Below are 21,663 nucleotides of genomic sequence, written 5' to 3' on the forward strand. Positions count from 1 at the left end.
CACCGTCCTCATTGCTGTCGGGTGCGAGTAACTGAACGCGCGTTAGAAATCAAAAACGCGTAACTGTACAAACTAGCGGAACCAACGCAGTCGCAATAGGGAATGTTAATTGTCAAGGATAATAATAATAATTTTGAAAAAAATCTAAATGGTCGTTTACTGTTTCCTAGAGATTCCTGGAGCGATTGAGAAATCTAATCTCGGGCGGATGGTATAGAACCGGATCTCCCGTACTCTCTCGTTTCCTTCTATTCCTCCTAATTTCTATTTTTGCGGCTGCCTTTACGTTTACATTTCTCTTCCTCTCTCGCTCCACGTCCTCTGCATTTCTCTCAGACTCACACGTACACTATTCTGCGGACAGCAGGACATTCCTAAGAAAACCGATGACTTTGTTTCGGTTACCGCATTCAACAAGGAGTTGGAGACAACGAACTTGTGATAAGAATGGGAGCAGGGTGTAGCAAAGCACAGGGTTTTTGGCTAGTTTGCGGAAGCAGCATTGTATGGTAGGTGCGCCGTATTACAATAGGCCAATGCTGTCCCAGGCGGTTAGGGCTCCACAACTGCCCGGATCAGCAAATTTTCACTCTACTGCGTACTCGCAAATGCTTTGAAATAGAGATTGGAGTTTCATCGTATACTATGTACACAACTACACCATCGTGACCCCACATCCAGCCGCCATTATGGTCAGAGGAGTCCACCTAGTCGGAGTTATCCAGGGGTCCAACTTCTGCCGATACAGTCGTCGGTTCTGGCTGTTGCTGTTGCTGCTGCTGTTGTGCGTGCTCCGGGTCCTGCAGTATGGTGGGAAGATAACCTGTACCAGAGTACGGTGCCGATAGAAACCGCTTAGTGTGCTGCGCCTGTTGCTGTTGGTGCTGCAGGAAAGAGTACCGTACCGTCGGACTAGTGAATGGTGTTCCGGAAGGCATCAGTGGTGAGAATGCTGACTTCACTGCAAAAGACGGTGAAGGTGTTGGAACACTTTTCACACGAAAGTGTATCGGAACGGTGCTGGTTAAGCGAGCTGTAGCAGTGAGTTGGTGTCATTCTTGATTGATATCAGAGGGTAGGCGGTTTGTCGCTTAGGACCTAACGGGACGTGCCGTATTTATGACTAATATGTTATTGAGAAGAGCAAATAGAACGATCAGTTACCTGATTGGCGTGTGCAGTGCATCCTCGCGGCATAGCATCGCCTCCATGGCCTGCACCACGTCACCCCGGAAACGTTGCAGCAGTAACTCCACCTCGTTCCGCCGTCGGTTGGGGAACACTCTGCAATGAAGACGATCAGATGGAGGATGGCAGATGTGAGGTGCGCTCTGCTCAACTTCAAGTTCAGAGCTGATCGATTACGCTTACCGCAGTAGCACGTCCACCGGCGAGCGTTGCGCAGACGTACCGCCGACGCCGAGGCTCGTCTGATACGGCGAGCAGGGCGACGATCGCTGGCTGTAAGGCAGAAAACCGGCGCCAGGGCTGTGACTGTGCCCATTCGACATCGTCACCAGGGAGGGTGGCTTCGTGTACACGCGCTCTTTCTTGAGGCTCAGATTTTCCGGCGCGACCGAGTCGTCGGGCGTGGAGTCTACGTCCAGGTCGGACTCCGGGGAACTCGGAGGGCCATTGGTGCGGTTCAGCGACTGGCGATCACCGGACAAACCGTCAAACAGCGACAGTCGGTGGCGTGGACTGCTTGGTGAAGATTCCGATTCCGTGTCGTGATCCGTTTCCGTTGATATACGCTGCCGTTTGGGACCTGCCGAATATTACGTCGCCAACGGAAGCGAACAATGGTAAACACTAAAGTGAGCGCCCGCTTAAGTATATGTTGTTGTTGTGTTATTACAGAGAGTTTGAGCTCGGGGCTTCTTTCGTCTCTTCCTCTTAAGTATAGTATCGGTACTAAAGCATGGTCCACAAAGAATCGGGAAAAGTTGTATGTTTTCTAGGAGCGCCTCTGGTGGTCGGATTTCAAATGTTTTGACAGCTATGTCTTTAGTAAACATTCGGCTTTCAGTGCTGAAAGTTTCATCTTGCTACGCGGCGTTTTTAGCAAGTTGTGCTTAATGGAACTGGAAAGAAGAAAAATAATTCTGCACACTCACGTCGAGAACCCCACGTGGTCTGCTTTAAACATCGCAAAAACACTAAAATTCGCAAAATCAACTGTATATGCTGTGCTCCACCGTTTTCGGGAACGCAATACCGTAGACCGAAAGATTCAGAGTAGTTATCGTAGTGGAACATACGACCGGCAGCTGAACAGAAACGATTTGAGATCAATCAAGGCAAATCCTGGACTTTCGTTTCGGGATATTGCAAAAAAAAAGGTGCCAGCAGAAGTACTGTCCGGAGGATCTGTCTACGAAGTGACTACTGTTCTTTCCTTGCATCTAAGCATCCAAACAGGACACTTAAGCAAAACCTAGTCGCTAAAACACGCGCTAGAAAGTTGTACGAGAAGGTGCTGACGAAGTACAAAGAATGCTTGCTTATGGACGACGAAACATACGTGAAAATGGATTTAGGACAGCTTCCTGGACGAAAATTTTATCTTGTCACGGCACGTGGGGATGTCCCCTCCAAGTTTAAATTTGCATTAGTCAATAAATTTGCACGGCAACTGATGATCTGGCAAGGAATTTGCACCTGTGGACGGAAAACCAAGGTTTTCATCACAAACACGACGATGAACTCAACGTTGTACGAGGAAGAATGCCTCAAATACACGCATTTTGAGGCACTCTTCCTTGTACAACGTTCCTTCGTTCCGTTTGTTAAGTCACACAAAGGTCCGGTTAAGTTTTGGCCTGATTTGGCAAGCTGCCACTACAGCAGGGAGGTAGTTCAGTGGTACCTTGACAATAAGGTGGATTTCATCGCAAAGGATATCAACCCACCAAATCGCCTGAATTCCGTCCAATCGAAAATTATTGGGCAAAAATTAAAAGGAAGTTGAAAAAGACTGGAAAGGTGATGCGTGATGCTGCAGAGATGGCGAGAAATTGGATTAAATTAGCCGCTGAGGTGGACCAGATGACTGTGCAGAAAATGATGGCGCGCATTCCAAAGAAAGTTCACGATTTCATCCGACGACCAACAAAATAAATTTATAAGATTTTTCTCTTCAAGTACAATAAAATACCTTCATTTTGACACCTTCACATGTTTCCTAAAACAAACCAACCCCGAGATAGAGCTAATTCAATGGTTCCCGATTCTTTGTGGACCATGCTTCATACAACAAGATAAAGTGTCTGCTGAACGCACCCACTCTCAGTGTGTTGTGCAATATGCAGAGCTACAGGCTTCACAACTATCAGGTGCTGATCAGAGACACTGACCCAAAAAATACCTCACAACAACTGCTCAACTGTTTCTAACATGCACGTGCGCTGCATTTCAGCCAAGAAAGTAAAACAACTAACGATTGCGTTTTTGTAGATTGTCACAAAATTACTGTTAACGGTGGAAGGTGAAGGCGTATAAAACTATTCCCGCAACGAAACTGACACCGTGATCCTGCCCATCACCCTCATCCACGCACCTGTAAACCTTGGCCAAAAAACAACAAAACTCCGTTGCTTCTGGTCGTTCAAAATTGATTTGCTTCTTTTTCTCTGTTTAGCTTTCGGTTTCGAATCACTGACGATCGCAACCGTAAACCTATCGGTCGCAGATCTCGAAACCTGTGTAGACGAAGAAAAATAAACAAAAAACTGTCTTTTTTAATGTTTAAACAAATATTAACATTATTCACTGAAGCCCAAGCCCAAGGGCCCAAAATTAAGTTTTTCCACGAAACAATGGAGTGTAGTATCAATATTTGACAGAGTAGGCTATTTGTGTGTTAAAATCGGATGTTCCTCACAGGCGGAGCAACCACACACCTGCTTCACCACCAACAGGGTCAGTCAACACATAGCAACTGTCGGTTTGTTGCAGATAGCCGCGTTAGGAATGGCCCATTTGAGCGATCGTCGAGCGAACCGTTAGGTCCTTAGGTGATAGCTGCAACAGTAAACACTCGAGTGAAGGAATGTAAGTGGACGTTTCCTGAAGCTAGAGCCTCAAGTGCCCGGTCAAAAATGACAGGGCGAATGGAAAAGAAAACATAATTAATGCGCTGCCACCGGATGCTGTCGTCTTCACCGAAAAGATTGATCTCTCTCTCTCTCCATCTTTCTCTCGTTTTCCATTCCGTCTCTTTCTTCCTCTATCGATCTCCATTTTTCTCTCTTTCACTCACAGCTTCACTCGTTGCACAGGATTTGGTGACGTTCTAGGGATGCATGCTTTACTAGACAGCTTCACTATCCGCTAAAGTAGGTTATCTGTATTTTGAAGTCATCTAACTCATGTACTGTAAACTATTTTGATTGACTTTTTAGCTAGCTAATCAATCAAATAGTTACTTATAAATCTAAGTATAAATCCGCTCATCAAACTAGTTATGTCATACAAACTAGTTATGGCCTTGTTCGATCCAACTGTGCTTGTAGCCATTTTGGAAAATTTCAAACAATACAGAAGAATTACCATTTCATGAGATTCCGTGGCATAAAACTTATTTATTCGTAAATGCGTACAAAAACCAACACCAGCAGACTATTATTTTCTCAGAACCGTAGTTCAAAACAGAACCGCAGATTCCTTCAAAATGAAAAGCTGGACGATGTTCTGAGCTCCCATAAATGTTCAAATTGTTCAATAAATACTCATGTTACTGTTATTAACATTAGGCATAGATATTATGTACACCGTGGACCATACGAAGAACGAGGACGAGGTGAAACTCTCTAATCTCTTCGCTACCACAAAGGGATTGCGCTAATAAGACTAATACGTAACCGAAGGTGTGAAGTCGTCTTGAGTTTAACCTATCGATGGTCAAAGTTTCGAGCCAGCAAAGACATAACAGTGGCGATCCGCAAAACCGTGCGATTTGCTTGAGCATGTCCAAACTTAAATCCATAAAAGGTGGCATTTTTCAATGGCATGTTTTAAACAGTTCAATTATCTCACCCCGTAGCAAATGATCGAGAGGATGTGGCATTGTATTGTAACCGTCCACACAAAAGACGTTACACATGATCTGTTTGAATGTTGATCCCATCCGACACATCCAGGGGGATGCTGTGCGTCAAACCGATAGCTAGCAGCTTTCGGCAGTGCCATCGGCGACTAATTTATTGAATCGCCTATTTATCGCTTCACGACCGAGGGTAACGGGTGACGTACTCACTGTGTAATTAGCCGGTGGTTGAAGCTATACATTTATTTGACATACTCTGTGTCGACGGGTACGTGGCATTGACATATAACCCGAACCGGATCGGAAGCCGGCGGCACCACACCACACCCTCCTCTTCAGAAGCCACAGCCCCTTTTGAGTGCGCGGTCTAAAGTGAAAAACACAAAGCATATTGCACGAATCATTTTAATTTAGTCGGTTGTTTCGGCTCTGCGTTTTCGACATGCGACGACACCAGGGGGGGAAGTGCTGAAAGAACACCGCAACATGTGGAAAGAGGGTCCCGTCCCGCCTCGGACTAGCCCCTCGGAGGTGTGCTGACGATAATTACTTTCCATCAAATCATCGCCATAAAATTGCGCGCTCGCGCGCACGCTACATTAAGTCGCCAAGAGGGACGCAAGAGAGTTTAGCAAGATGCCACAAACGCCGGCCAAACACCCAGGCATCAAGGGACGAGCAGGGGGAAAGGGACGAGCACGCTGTGCCGCCGAGTGCAGAGCAGCAAACAGCGCTCCGCCAGAAAGGACACCCCTTTTCCGAGCAGAGTCTCCGTCATGCGGTCAATCGGTCGCACGAAGAGAGTGCGAAGAGGAAATATTTGCGTTTAACAATCGATCCTAGAGAGGGTCCAGGGTGCAAGAGCAGGATGCACCCCTCGTCCCTTACTACACGGCCGAATTTAATTGGAAGTTATACGCGCACACACAGAGAGCGAAAATGGGGAAAAGCTAGCTATGAAATAGTCCTTCTTTGCTGCGGCGGGGCCAGCGTCCACCTACCAGCGGACATCGGTATTTCAATTTCGAGCACCGACCGAAACCGAGAAGGATAAAGCGGGGAATATTTTTACCACGTTCAACCACGGTGGTGGTGAAGGAGGGAGATCCGAGCAGCATCTGCTTACGCAACATAAAGAGGGCTTACAGTTCAAATTGAAAACATATTTTCCATTGTGTGAGCACCCGTAAATCGAACAAACACACCGCACAACAAGGGAGAAGGCCAGAAGGGGGCACCAGAAGTCAGCAAAGCAAAAGCGGAAGAGCTCATCATCAGCATCATCATCCCCGGGGTCGGAGTCGCTCTCGACATATCCTAATAAGATCGATGCTTTGTTGATTGAGTTTCGAGTGGAAATTAAAGTGTATCCCATTTACTGCACGCTCCCGGCGGCCCGGCGGAGGAAAGAAAGGTGCTCCTAACCCCTTCAGAGATACACCGCAGCAGTAGGGTTGTTCAAGGGGTAAGGGAGCAAGCGGGGGACGGTCGTTTGGACTTAAAAGCGAAACACGGAACAAACCCCCCCCTGCGGTCTCACAGGAGCAGATATTTCGAATTAAGATAAACTGTCTTTTGACGGCGAAGTCTGATCTTGAGCTCTTTCTGCCGACCAACTCTCGTGCAGCAATCTCGAGCAAAACGGAACGAAGAAAAACGCAAGCAGTACTTGATATACCCACACACATGCCTCATGCCCTCGCCCCACACCCTGGCTACCGAGCATTTAGCCAGGCTCCGCATGTGTCCGACGGAGCAATATAATGCCGCTTGAAGGGCTATTATGTGAAAACCAAAGGAATATAAACATGCACATTAAAGAAAAGTTGAAGAAGTGTTGTTGAAATAGATACAGAGGACTACATAGAGATTGAAAATAATAATGTCTCTTTCCTTTTCTCTCTCTCTTTTTTTATCCGTCCCAGAAGGCCAGGATTCGTTTTGCCTAATGCATATTTTCTGCCCGTTTCGAAACCAGAATGCTAAAACTCGGCTACAGTGATACTAGTACACAGCTATGGTTATAGTTCAGTCTCTGTCCTTTACCGCTGCCGGTCCAAAACAAGGAAGCTTGACTAGCGGATTTCTGACAGAACTGTTTGAAACGAACGACGCCAAACCAAACCAAGTAACTCCAACAGCCTTTAGACAGAGTGTCTGATCTGCTGGTCGGTTGGTGGTAAAGCTAATCTGAGCATTTTAAGACAATTACTATTTAAGATGAATTTAAATATTTAAATCGTATAACGATAGAGATGATTGATATCGTTATTCGATACACAAATCAAAACGCTGAGAAGATACCATATTCACGTGGTATATTCCCTCCAGGCCGGATAAATACGGTATCAAAGTATTTATGATGGGTTTGCGACGCGAAAACTTAGGCATTGGTAATAAAATATAACTGACAGCGTTCATGAAAAACTGCAGGGAGAGAAAGTTATACAACAATCAGCAGCACATTTCAATGGAAGGGGCCTAAATATTACGATGGAAAATTTCTTCACTTCACTAAATCACCCTAAACACTTACTATCTTTGAAATTTACAATTAGCGCTACTTTGACGAAAAACAAACCATATACTCCCAAAGAAAGTTGTTGCCAATAAATCTAGAATAGTACTCGTGGTCTATGTACGATATCTAGAGTATTATACGTAGTCGGTAACGCTCGTCGTTGTCACGCAGCCGAGACTGGCGCGGGGCCAACAACATTGCCCGTAAAAATATAGCGTTACAGTAAGCTACAGAGATTAACATCATCTCCGTTGCAGGCCAAGACGGTTGGCGGTTATAATGGCAGGATAAGACGAAGATTCACTTATCAGGAACGAGGGCCAAAAAAGAAGTATTCGGTAGACTTTGCTTTTACGTCCCAAAAGAGAAAATAAAAACACTTCTTACTTTCTGCAGGGTGCTTATTCACGATAGGGGATATTTAAATGTTGGATAACTCCGCCGTTTTCCAGTCAATTTTGGCAAATGAACTAGATTTTTTTAGGGTATAGAATGTCGTTTATTGATAATTCACTCCGAGTACTCAAAAGACCGCCTCCATGACGTCAAAAGCGGGCATTTTGCATTCTGTTTGACAACATTTCGGGCATAATAGCAGCAATTTCCGCTGTGATGTTAGCTTTCAGTTCTTCAGTGGTCTTCGGTTGGCTGGCATAAACCTTACTCTTCAAATAGCCCCACAGAAAGAATTAAGAAGAAATTCGACAGCAATAAGCACGCACAGTTTTCACAGTTTAAACAGTTGAACGATTATTTTCAATGTAAAGTGCTACAATTTCGACCCGCTGTTTTGTCGTAAATTGATCCATGATCCGGCATATCTGATCCGGTTGGATAACTGATCCATGATTAATTATCTAACATTGAAATATCCTCTGTCGTGAATACGCACGCTGTACACTACATTGCGACACTGCTGTAAACAACTATGTGAAGAAAAAACTGCGATCAACTGATCGAACATTATAATAAATATAATATTGTCGAAACGATATACCACGCACAGACTCAGAGGTGGCCTCTTGCATTAATTTAACATTATTGATGTCTGTTCTGAAAAAATACATAAAATGTTCTTAAGGAGAAAATAAAAACCAAAGAAAAAAAAAATGAGCATCATATTTTCTTGCGTCAATCGAGCGACGAACTATATTGAGGTTCGTTCTTTGAACATTCAAATCACGTATAGAGCTCAAACCAACGCAACTCAATAGCTTGCCCCTATAAGCAAAAACCTGACATCTCAAATATGGTAACAGATTCTGGTAAAGTTCAACTGTTCTTATAATAATCGATTGTGGAAAGGTTTTTGGAATGCTCTTCAAGCTTATTAAGTATAATTTTCACTCTATACTTCATTTATGTCTTGAAATCAACTCTGGAACCACAGAAAAAATCAAAACGCATCAAAAAATCTAGCTCGAAAGTATTTACTCTTACTACTGGTGCCCCTTAAGACAGTCCTTTCACTAACCGTTTTCAATCCGCTTCCTATCCGACCTCCCCAAGATGAAAAACTGCTCCGAATTTTCAATGAAATCGTAATTAAAATCAAGCCTCAAAACCACATTCAAAGTACTATTAAAGCTGCCTAATTGAAATATTCCAAACCCAAAAACCCCGTTGATAGAGTAGTCGGTAACACTTGATAACATATGCATCACCAGTTTGGAAAAACTGTGCCTTATCACACAGCAAGAAACTTCAAATTTTTCAAAACACATGCGGCAAAATCAATGACAAACATGCTTCTCTGTAACAATACAGCGAAGTGAAACTAGCTAAACTGAAACTACTAAGCTTACACCTTTCCAAATTATGTTTGCGTTAAAATGAACGTTTGATTATTGCTATTGTTTGCACCGGTTGATCGGTTTCTGTGCGGCATTGCATCAACTTTATGTTGGTATTTATTACGGCTCTGCCAGTTCTCATAATAATAAATACGTAAATATTTAACGAACATGATTCAAACAAACCTTAGTGGAAGATAGATTAGTGTGTACAACTAGAACGGTACTGAATACCGCCTACAAGAACATTTCCATCGACTAGTCACATACGTTGATGCAACAGTTAGTAACTATCAGGAAGGATTTCGAAGAGGAAAGTCTACCTCTGATCAGATTTTCATCATACGGCAGAAAAAGAAATTGAGAAATTGAGCTTAAAAAGAAGATTGAATATAGTCAGAACATTGACCACCTGTTCATCGACTTCAAGGCCGCGTATTAAAGCATAAGCAGAGTATAATTATATGAGAACATGGCTAGTTTCGGCCAAACTACCAGACTAGAGAGAATGACCATGACCAACGTTACAAGCCAGGTGAAGGAAGATGGCAAGCCCTTCGCCACCACAACAAAGGGATCACACCAAGACGGCCTGGCCTGTTTCCTTCCCAATACCACTCACGAGTGGGTCATCCGAGACTCTGGAACCAAGTCCAATTTTTGGCCAATTCTGATAACATAGACATTATAGGTCGAAGGCTCCAATGTAGCTCAGGTTTATATAGGGATCGAGCATGCTGCGGATAATCTCGACCTGAAGATAAACGAAAACAAGACCAGGGAAACAAGTTCAAGGAGGCACCACCACCACCACCAGGCATACCAACAACATCGGCGAACATACGTGGGGGTGACGTACTAATTCGAGACAGAAAGTACGAAGTCGTCTCGAACTTAACCTTTTTAGTTTATGATAGCTGTGATATTTTTCCAGCCACAGGAATCAGTACATAATCTTAGAGGGTTATTCCAGTATTTCAGCGTGTAGAAGATACGAGAAAAAAATCGAATCTCACGACCAAGTACAAAATGCCAAATTGAAGTGACCGATAAACGAGCAAATAAAAGTTAGATCAGAGTTCATCAATACCATTATCATTGCGACCATGATCCTAGTTCTGCTTCCATAGCTTCGAATACCACACAACATGACGCTTTTATTTGTGCAGATTAATTTGTCGAAGACTACGGTTGAAAGATGCACATCAATGGCGTGCGACATCGACAGAGCAGCAACGGTGCGCGCCGCTGCTTGGGCGTCTTCTGTTACTTACTAAGTTTGATATTACTTGGTTCATTACTGTTTCAGCGTTTTGGAAATGCAACACCGGTATTGATTCCAATGGCTGTGAAACCCAGAATTGACCAAGGTTGAGGCGAACACAATACACCACGACTAGCACCCACCCTTCCCGGGCCGGGCTCCTTCCTGGCATAGATCTGCTACCGTCAACCCTCCGTTTGGCCTTTTGATCCGGCTCGCAAAACACAAAAAACCCACCACACAGTGGCTCGAAAAGATATGAAATTCAACCCACGAAAATAAAAAACAAACTTCCAGCAAATATGGTAGTTCCACAAACAGTAATATAATGCTCACACGCCGCGAATCACCGAAATGATACTATATTTGAGATTCAATTACGCTCGACGTTGATTTCCTAATCGATTCCTCTCGTCAGCGCAATATTGCGCCTTGTTCCCTTGTCCTGCGTCTTTCATCGTGTTGCGTATCGAATTTCCAAGGCACAACACCCAAAGTTGTGAGCATTGGAATTTCGTTTAGTTTGGTAGAATCTCGAGTGTGATCTCGAGTTAAAGCACTGCAGGACTCAAATGTCACGACATGGTGAAACCGTTCGGTTTAAGGTGTACACATTTAATTTGATACACATTTATCACGCAGGCCTGGTACCCTAGCAATCTAGCCCAATTCTATGGTGATCGAATTTCTGCACAGCACACAAAGCAAAGCAAGCACAAATTCTCCCGAACAATTGAATAAGACGCGATTGTATTTGGATGGTTGAATGCTTTCGCGGTGTTTTAATTTGCGTCTAGTCCAATCTTCAGCAATCAATCAATTGATACATTTCTTTCCTGCTTTCCTCCTCCTTTTCCTTTGGTTTAACCTATAGCGAACTGTTGAACACCGAGATGAAAAAGACCGGGCAACCTGTCATCTTCTATGGTCAAGTGCCAAACTTTATGCCGGCGAATGGTGAGGTCAGGGTGGTTCGCACCCGCGAATTGATAAGTTATTTCTTTTGATCTTTTGTTTTAGTTTTCACCGCTACACATATATTATGTAGCATGGCATACATCACTGGCAATATCTAAGATATTCCTACAAACCCCACATGGCTACCACACACCATAAGCGACGGAGTTGCTCCCGTCGGAACCAGTTGTAAATACTAGGCTGTGTATAAAGTTTTGCGTGTCGCTACCAGAGGGCGCTGCTACGGGCCGAATTTTTTTTTTGCTATATTGGTACACTCTTCATATGAACGTATGTGAAGTTTCATTTCAATCGGCCACTTTTTTTTTGACAAGCCATTTAGTATCGACAGTATATTTGTCACGTCACAGTATTTTTTACAACTGCTATGACGTCATCATTTGATGGAAAACGCTTTCCGCGCACGATTTTTTTAGGTCTGAAAACAGATGGAAGTCGCTAGGGGCCAAATCTGGTAAATAGGGTGGATACTCAAACAATTCGAACTTTATTTCGTGGATTTTTGCCATTTTCAAAATGTTCTTGTGACACGGTGCATTGCCCTGCGCGGTGCAAAACGCACAGCCTAGTAGATAATGTTACCCGTGAAGAATGTACGTGGTGTGATCAAAAATGTTCGCGACATTTGAATTTCCGCGGGTTACGTATATCCGATTTTCGATTTTTTGTGTGGCGTTAGGTTGCTACACATGTCAGTGACTTATGGTGAAAAGCTCGGTCATTTTGAGTAATCAGTCAATTTTTGACAGCTGTTTGGCTTGGGCAAGATTTGGCTCATCGTCGATTTTTGCCTCTTCCAAAAAATGGATGGCAAAGAATCTTTATCAAATATTGTGAGAAAAACGAAATTAAGAGCTCAGACGAAATCGAAATGTTGACTGCGGCTTATGGAGAAGCTACTAAGAACAAAAGCAGCGCTTTTCAGTGGTTCAAATTGTTTTCAAAGGGCCGAGAAGATGTGAACGTCGAAAAGCCAAGTTTGGTCGAATGTGAACAGTTTTGCTTGCAGTTTTCTTCGATTGCAGGGTCGTGGTGCATCATGATTTGTTGTCAAAGGACAGAACGGTCAATAAAGAATATTTCCTGCAAGTTTTACGCAATTCGCCCGAAGCAATCCGTCCGGATTGTCCGGATTTGTGGGAAACTCAAAATTGGCTGTCGCGCCCCATCGTAGTTTCTTCGCGAATTTTTGGCCAAAACAACACACTAATGATGCCAAAGCCACCGTATTCTCCAGATCTGCCCCCCTGTGACTTTTTCCTGTTATTTTTCTGTTTCTAAAACTCAAATTACCGCTTCGTGGTCAATTACTTTTGGAGTAGACAAAAATCGACGATGAGCCAAAACACGTCCAAGCAAAACAACTGCCAAAAATTGACCGATTACTCTAAATGGCCGAACTTTTCACCATAAGTCACTGATATGTGTAGCAACCTAACGCCACCAAAAAATCGAAAATTGGATATAGGTAGCCGTCGGAAATTCGAATGTCGCGAAAATTATTCATCACACCACGTATGGATATTGAACCGGAGTTTGCTAACCGATGACTGTAGTTAACTCTCATGATTATGACTGTTTTTTTTTTTAATAAATTATGCTATATTGAAAACATCACCAATTGTGGAATGAATCAATGCTAAGAGGAACGCATGAAAAAGGCACTCGAAGCTAAATCATTCTCAATGAACAGTTGTTGACGATTGGCTCTTTTTCGACGATCTTTTTCCAACTAAACTCATGATGTAGGGCAAAGAGTCCAAAGCAGAACGTGGTTTTTTTTCCCCTCCATAAGTGGTTGACCATCTAACTGTAATATATCGTTAACTCATAGACTAATCCGTCAAGATACACATCAGCAGAACCAGATTTTTGTGGTATTTCGCAAAAGGCTTTTACCGGCAGGTCAATGGTGTGAGAATAAAAACCAAATTAGTATTGGAGTACAAAACATCAATCTAAACGATCGCGGATGGGAGATTCTGCGACAAGTAATTGCTTATGTAAATATTGAATCCTGAACATTCAACAACTTCAAGACCATGTGATACAAGCATGGTAGGTTCCGTCTACAATTGGTCAGTTTTTGCGCGAAGGCAAACACCGAACGAACACCGCCACAACACATAATAAAAAAAATCCCTTGGAGGCCGATTCGCCATCGATTAACGCGTCAACACTACTACTTACCGGGACTGTCGGGATCACTATGGTTGGGCGAATATGCCGTATGCAGGTGCTCCACCCGTAATCGATGCATGTCTGCTTCCGCTGCCGGGGCAAGATAGTACGTAAACGAGTTTAGACTAGGAACGCCATTGCGCAGCAGCTCTTTTACCGCGCATGTACCTGGGTCTGCAGCTGGCATGTAGTTGTGGTGCGTGGTGCTCTCTACGTCGGTCGGCGGTGACGGAATACCACCGTGAAACTGGACCGAGACGACCGACTTGCCGGCCCCCGTCACCGTGACACCCGTGGCCGACGCTGTCGTGGGGGCAGTCGCCTGACCCACGGCCCCGCTGCCGGCACCGTACAGTAACCCCAAGTCTCGGACTTCGTTCTCCTCCTGAGCCTGCTGCCGTCTTAGTGCAACCTGAACCGGGGTGAAGAAACGTGTCAGGTTAAACCAGGTGATCCACTCCCCCCCCGGTTGCTCGACACTACGAACTTACCTGGGCAGCCATCACTCTCTGCCGCTCGGCGATCAAGGTGCACTTGGCGCACACACAGTCCCGCCAACGGCAGTAGCGCTTGTGACCCTTCAGAGCGCTCACCTGTTGGAGCCCCGTGGAAAGAAAATGGAAAACCGATCACCGATTAGGCTGCGCGCGTAATATCAACCCAAAATCGATCAGTTTCGGTGTTCTCCTGGTGATGGGTTTTTTTGGGGACAGGGACAGGTTTACAGACAAAGCATAACGTATGATGCCTGATTGTGGCAGTTGTTCGTTGCATGTACCTCGCGACCAGTGCGCCGGGGGGCTATTTGTGGGTTGATTGGTGGCCGCGCTAAAGCGGTGGCGTGCCGGTTCCCACCCCGGGCGAGCACCGGGGTGCGAATGAGAGGCGTACAACGAGGGCTTTCCGTTTCCGGGCGGCCGACAAGCTACTACTTGGTATTGGAACCTTTCCCTGCCTTGTACAGCAATCGATTTCGATCAACCGGCACCGGGGTTCTGTGAGATCAAGCTAATCCGTAGGTCCAATCTACTAGCTGTGCACGCTCCAAACACTTTATCGATGGAAAAAGCGACTACCGCTGAACCCTCAACGGTGGTCACCGGTGGAACACTCTGGGGTCTGAGGAGCTGACAGGAAACTGATTTTTTTTTTTTTTTTTTTTCACCCCGCGATCCGCGAGATGCGTCCGATGCTGGCAGCACCGTTCCAACACTCTGATACATCGCCTGAGCCAAGCTGGAAAGCTCTTGGCATTCATGCCGATGTCGGTAGAATATGGAATCGGTGCATAACTCCAGCATGTTCCAGTAACACCAGTAACGGTCCACTACTCCACTTACCACACCATGGTTGCGACATCGGGCACACTTGGGCGTACGCTGATAACGCTCCGAAGCGGCTCGTAAGAAAAAAGCCGGTGGCAACGCTCCAAGCACCGGGTGCTGTTGCATCAGATTCGACATATCAACGCCACTGGGTAAGCTCATGGCACTCGTGCTTTATGCTCCTATTGATCACTTTACTCCTTTACTCTCTGGCGTCACGTGCAGCACACTTCGTCATGAAACAAGTAGAGCAAAGGCGACACCCTCCAACTCCCAAACTGATTGACGGGTTCTGGGGAGACAGGGGAATGCAGAATTTCAGACAGAGGTTCAGATGTATGCCAGTGTTGCGTTTAACCTGAATCACACTGATCACTGACCGGGCGCGTCACGAAGGTACTATTTCGCGATACACTCACTTCAACTGTCAGATCGCGCGGTGGGATGGATAGAATAAATGTAGTAACCGGGCTCTTCCCGCTACCCTTCTATCACACCTGCATATAAACACACACACGCGCGCACACACACACGCGCGCACACACACACGCGCACACACACACTAGATCCCAAATGGGCTAAAGAGAGGATCGATTTGTCAGCAAGCACAAGTTGACAAACTGACGAACGCTAGTAGATAGCTGTGATAGTAGATCACCAGTGGTGTAGTTCGATATTGTTCGACTTGCTGCGATGTATCTTGCGCTGACTCTCTCGCTGTCCTCGAGCCCTGCAACACACACGCTACTGACAGCTCTGGCCAACGTTCCGCTCCGAACATTCAAAAGCTACTGATTCAAAAATGTTTCAACAATTGCCAGCTCCAGTATCTAAACGCTAATAGCCTAAAAATTGGATAAACAAACCATGCAGCGGATCAAGATGTGGGTGCGAGTGAAACCGACACTACCGACGACGACGGTAGGAGTAAGCGAGTCCGTCCGTGTGTGTGTGTGTGTGTGTGTTTGGGTGCGACCATGGGTGATAGGGACGAAAGCAAAGACAGGGGCGACCGAAGAAGAGAGAGGGCTGTCAAGATCAACAAAAAGGCAGCCCAATAAAAAAGGGGAAGAAGAAAAAGAAGATGATGAAGAAGAAAACGGCAAAAATAAATAAATTGCATTAAAATGATGCCGGTACCAAAACAGGGCGACACGACGCCGGCGAGCAAAGGACGATCGGAACGGCCTCGCGTGGATAACCACCACACAGTAGTAGCCAAGAGCGCGCCATAGCGGCGAGAACCAACCGGAAGCTACGTGCGCGCGAAAGAGAAGCCCGATGCTGGACCGGACGCACGGCGGACGGACGGCCCCTGCCTTTCTGAGCACCGCAGTACAGCGATATATAAACGAAATACAATTGTACACGACCAACCAAGTTACACAGAACTTTCAACCCCCCCCACACACCCCGGCCGGGGGGGGAGGGCACGCACAGAGTCAACAGACATTACCCCACCCCCCAGAGACAAGTGACGGTTACCGGCGAAGATAAATCGTTTATCCCAACCCGGGGATACCGGCAACAATTGAACTTCCTTGCACGCTCCCCACTTCACTCTCTCTCTCTCTCTCTTTCTTTTTCTTTTACTCTTTCTCTCGCTTTCTCTATTTGGTGCTCTCTCTCTCTCTCTCTTTCTGGCTCGTTTTTGCTGGCTATAGTTGTCTTTCGCCGAGCGATTCGTATCTGTTTCACGATGCGATGCGTGCGTTCGTGTGGCATAATGTCTCTAGTGATGTATCTTGTATCTACAGAATGTGAATAATGCTTTGTGGTTGGTGATTCGAGCGCTACTGAACCTCCCCGATTGCCCCGTTTGTTTGAAACCAGAGAGAAAGAGAGAGGGAAAGTGTGTGTGTGTGAGAGAGAGAGAGAGAGTGAGAGCGAGCGAGAGAGAGAGCAAATGCAGTAGCAACTATGGCGAGATCATAACCGTTATCCGGATGCGGTTGTTACCGCTTTTATGTATCTGGTCGCTTGCGTCAGATGCTTCGTTGTTACATAGGATGTGTTTAGTTATTATCAGTGAGGTGCCTCGTGCCGTTGCATGGTGGCATTTCGGACTCTGCAGTCGGACGAGAGTCATTGCAAATTACATCGAACCGAAAATATGCTCTCGATGTTGTTGCATAAACCAACATTCTGCAGCAATGGTGTCCCAATCGCTTTGGTTTGGCTGGTAAAACTCGAAACTGTACCACGCGCCGTGCTACAGTTTTTTTGGTAATGCACATCATAGAAGTAATCACATATTAATTACAACTAGCATATGCCACCACATTTGCCAGATAAACGGAAAAGCATTACGCTGCCACGCTGGGCAACACTGTATGTATACATCTAGATATTTAGCATAAACCGATGCCAGGGAAAGCTAGATCAGCGCAGCTGTGAAAGACAAGTGAGCTTCCCGAACGCGCGCCACCTTGGCCACCGATACATTATGTGGAGTAATTTTTAGGAGTGGCATTGGCAGTTTGATTGCACGAACTGCGACATAAGACGGTAAGTGCCACCCCCTTCCAGCCTCTGCATTGCAGACTTTGGAAGCCTGGTCGCAGCAGCAGAACCCTCCACGCAGATCCCCGACTAAGTCTAAGTGTACAAAATTGTAGCACAGTCCTTGCACAGTGGCATGCGGGTCGGATATGGTCCCCACCAGAGGAATGGGAAGCGTAAACACCAGTTTATTGGCGTTCATTTCATTTAATCGATCGGTCTGCAACTGGGCAATTGGTCTGAAGCTGGGTTTCCCCTTTTAATGTTTAATTTTTGTTTCATTTTTAAGGCTAAACGACACCCAGTTGAAGCTGGACGAGTTGACCATATTTTTCTTTTATTTTCTGTGGTATTGTTTACATTGTGGTATTGTTGCACATTTGCATTCTCTGCTCACTAATACTTGTAAGGCCGATCGAGACAAAGCCTAAATAGAGAGTTTACCTGTACTGGATTACACAAAACTTAGAAATCTGGCTTAACTGGTTGAACAAAGGCGTCGCCCGCGGCAATGGCAAAATGTTGTGTAACTGAGTGGAATTGTGTGGCTAAGGTAAGGATAACTTTGCTGCTGCTCCTGCGGAAAGAACAGAACTTCTTCGGGTGCCATGCGAGTGAGCGAGTCGGCTCGTGGTTCGGTGTCGGATGCACATACAAAACGCCAAATGCTGCGCACACGACCCGCGTGGTTGATTTCACGAAAAGTAGGCGGAGCTACGGGAATATAAACAGCAAGAGGGAATGCTTCAAACTGTCTTCTATCGGCAACAGTAATCTACATCCCGGAAGTCCAGCAAGGATCTGTTGTCGACACTGTATATTATATGGCATACGTACCGTGTGTTGTTTCTCTAGCTGTTGATATTTTTCTTTGCGCTACAGCCTTTTTTTACTTCCAGAATTTACGGCCACGCCGTACGGTAGTTTCCATGATTACACACTTTTTGCAGTTATTTCGAGGGCATCTTGAAAGCATGTAGCTGTTTATGCGAGCCGCGTGATGCGAACGGATCGGCGAAAGTTCACTATTTTGCAGCTACAATTTGCGGTTGCAAACTTTTCTACATAATCTCTACGGTTGTCTTACTTCGCCAACAACAGGCTGTGCTCCGTAGACGCTATATGTAAATGTGAACAATCTTTTTGTACGTGCTATATACGCGAATTATGCTAAAGGAGCACATTATCTGATACAGCGTTTCTTTTTTTTACCGAAATGTCAATCACTAAAAAGTGTTCTGCTTTACTCACATGATTCTCGGCAGGCTTCGTTTAGATTGGCTTTAAAATAAACGCACACACACACACATGCTACACATGCTAGAACAAGGAAAAACTTTTTGTAACAATTTCTGTTTTAAGGTGTGAACGAAAAAAGTTACCAAACAAAGAGCACGCTTTTAACAACAACATTCATGAATCAACAACAAGAGGTATTTAGATATTTAGAACATCTAACCATCGCAGAAGTTACATACACTAGCAACGCCTGGAATAATGCACCCCTCTCGACCACCATCATCTATTGGTAATAAAAACAGAAATCAGAAAAACAATACCAAAACAAACTCGGTAGCAATAACAAAAATACAACATATTTGATACTACAGCCAACAAACCATCAACATCTCAAAGCCGAGTTAGCCCGGAATAAATTTATCTAATCAATACGGCCCGGTCCGTTCTTCTAAGATTAAAAAAAAAAGTCTAGTAGTGGAGGAAATTCCACGTGCATCGTACATACATGTATACCAGGTGTATTCCAGGTCTAAATGTCGAAAATGAGATTGTGTAAACAGATGGCTCCGGCCGTCGGTTTGGTCCTCCTCATTTTGCTTTTTTGGCAACATTACCTGGTTTTGATATCTGGCAAAGGGTTTCAACTTTTAAACGAAACTTGTTTTAGTCGGCAACTTACAGCAACTTACGGCGTTTGAACATACCCACATTTGTGCCCGAAAAGCACGAAATGCGGATATCATTGATTTTCTGCAACATGCTCAAGAAAACTGCAACAGAATTGCATCAAACACTTATCGACGCCTATCGTCTTAATGCGTCATCTCCAAACGCCGTTAAAACCGTTTAAACAGATCGCTACCGACAACAAATGGTCAATTTGAATCATGCATTGGTCGAAAAAAGACCGGAATGGGACAGAAAACACGGTAAGGTAATTTTGCTCCATGACAATGCACCTGCACACAAAGTAACACTGTTTTAAGATACAATCCAAGCACTTGGCTGGGACCTGCAACTCCACCCGCCGTATTGACCAGACTTAGTGCCTTCCGATTATCATTTATTTTCATCGATCTGGGCGGCCAGACGAAGCGTAAAAATCGATTTGACATTTGATCTTTAACGTCAAATCGTTTATGAGTCCGCGAATTCATGTACGATTTGACAATTTTACGGCACGGATTTACGCTTCGTCTGGCCCCCCAGGATGGGACATGCATTGATTGAGCAGCACTTTGATTCGTCGTCCAAGAACAGGCATAACACCTAAAATCGTGCAAAATACAGGATATCGTATTGAAAAATTGCAGAGTGACTGAAAGAGGTTTAGTAAAAACCCTGGGCATCTCATCCCATTCGGCAAAGTAAGCAATATTTTGATTGAAGTATTGGGTTTGAGAAAAGTGCCAGCAATCTGTATCGCGGCCAACCGATGGACTCGATTGAGGATCCCCAGATTCCGCTTTGACGACAATGCCTCCGTCCAGGCAGGACCTGCGTATTGCAGTACCTAGGTGACGACACTCGCGAGCAACCGTTTTTTGGTGCTGCTGAGGCCCCCGGTCCCGCGCATCTTGCCAGACAAGGCATCAAGCGTCCTCATCGCCTTGCTGGAACCTTGCTCAGTCCCCACGTAGAACCCAATCATACATCATGTGCCAGAGCATTAGACCCTAGAACAGACCCCTGGGGAACGCCAGCCGTAAGCTGGAGCTTCTTGTGGACCTGAGTCGGTGTCGTAAAGCACGACCCGGTCATCGAGGTAGCTCCCCAGTATACGACACAAGTAGTCGGGAACCCTCATACTGTGCAGTAACAGCAGCTACCGCTGTTCATGGCATTCTTGACGTCAATCGTGACAATCGCACATACCCGTTTCCCCCCCCCCCCCCCCCCACGGTTTTTGGCTTTTGGCCATGCTAGCGGTATCGACCGCCATAGACACCGCATTAACCGTAGACTTCCCCTTCCGGAAACTGAACTATCTACCGGAGAGACATTGTGCGCCCCCCGTGCACCCAGTCAACATGTTGAGGATCAACCGTTCCAAGAATTTGCCCATGAGATCGGCCTGTAGGACGAAGCGTGTCCTGGGGTTTGGCCAGCCCTTCGCATCGCAGGCCCTTGCCATTGCTGTCGTAAGCTTGTCGGCACTGAGTGTTTCGTCGCGGTAGTTCCCCTACAGGACTTCCACGAACCGTCTCTCGTTGACGCAGGCCGTTTTCCACTGGCTGCTTCATCCTCCGCCAGAAACGAAGCTTGCCGATCAGCAGATGCTTACTTTCCGCCCACGCTAGAGTATAGGTATCATACATAGTGACCGCTATCACTATACGTGAACTCCTCGCTCACTCTCCACTTCAAGCCCTCACTCAACGAGGGGCAACACAACGTCACGTCGATAACCAACTCACGCCCGTTTTTGCTGAATGTTCTAGTAGTGCCTTGGTTTTCGAGTACCAAGTCCAGCCGGGCAATTGCCTTCAAAAGACGCACCCCTCGAGCGTTGGTCATCCTACTGCCCAATGTAGCTGACCATGCGTTGAAGTCTCCAGCAACGAGGAACGGGCTGCAATGGTCCACCACGTCTACCATCTCGTCCAGCATGCGGTCGAATTGGGCGGCAGTCCAACTCGGACGGCGTAGCAGCTATATACAGGGTGTCCAAACTAACGTTCTTTTGTTCATTTGGCTATAGAACAAAACCGGCTTAATATTTTTCGTTGCTTGAACATTTATTTGAATGTTTGATTCTTCAATTTTTTGTATGAAAAACAATTTTGGTCAAATGTCCACCACGATTGGTTTGG

The 21,663-nt window shown here is 45.5% G+C and overlaps 1 protein-coding gene across 1 annotated transcript; it reads right to left on the reverse strand.

Moving 5' to 3' along the window:
• Positions 1 to 707: 707 nt before the first annotated feature.
• On the reverse strand, positions 708 to 15,271 carry LOC128270183 (doublesex- and mab-3-related transcription factor A2). Its single transcript, XM_053007592.1, has 7 exons — positions 15,125 to 15,271; positions 14,276 to 14,377; positions 13,953 to 14,196; positions 13,794 to 13,868; positions 1,372 to 1,768; positions 1,165 to 1,284; positions 708 to 990 (listed from the first exon to the last, which is right to left on the reverse strand). Exons 1-7 carry the CDS (start codon positions 15,269 to 15,271, stop codon positions 708 to 710), a joined length of 1,368 nt encoding a protein of 455 aa, XP_052863552.1.
• Positions 15,272 to 21,663: the final 6,392 nt, after the last annotated feature.

The sequence above is a fragment of the Anopheles cruzii genome, chromosome X (assembly GCF_943734635.1).
Source record: "Anopheles cruzii chromosome X, idAnoCruzAS_RS32_06, whole genome shotgun sequence".
Classification (NCBI taxonomy): Eukaryota; Metazoa; Arthropoda; class Insecta; order Diptera; family Culicidae; genus Anopheles; species Anopheles cruzii.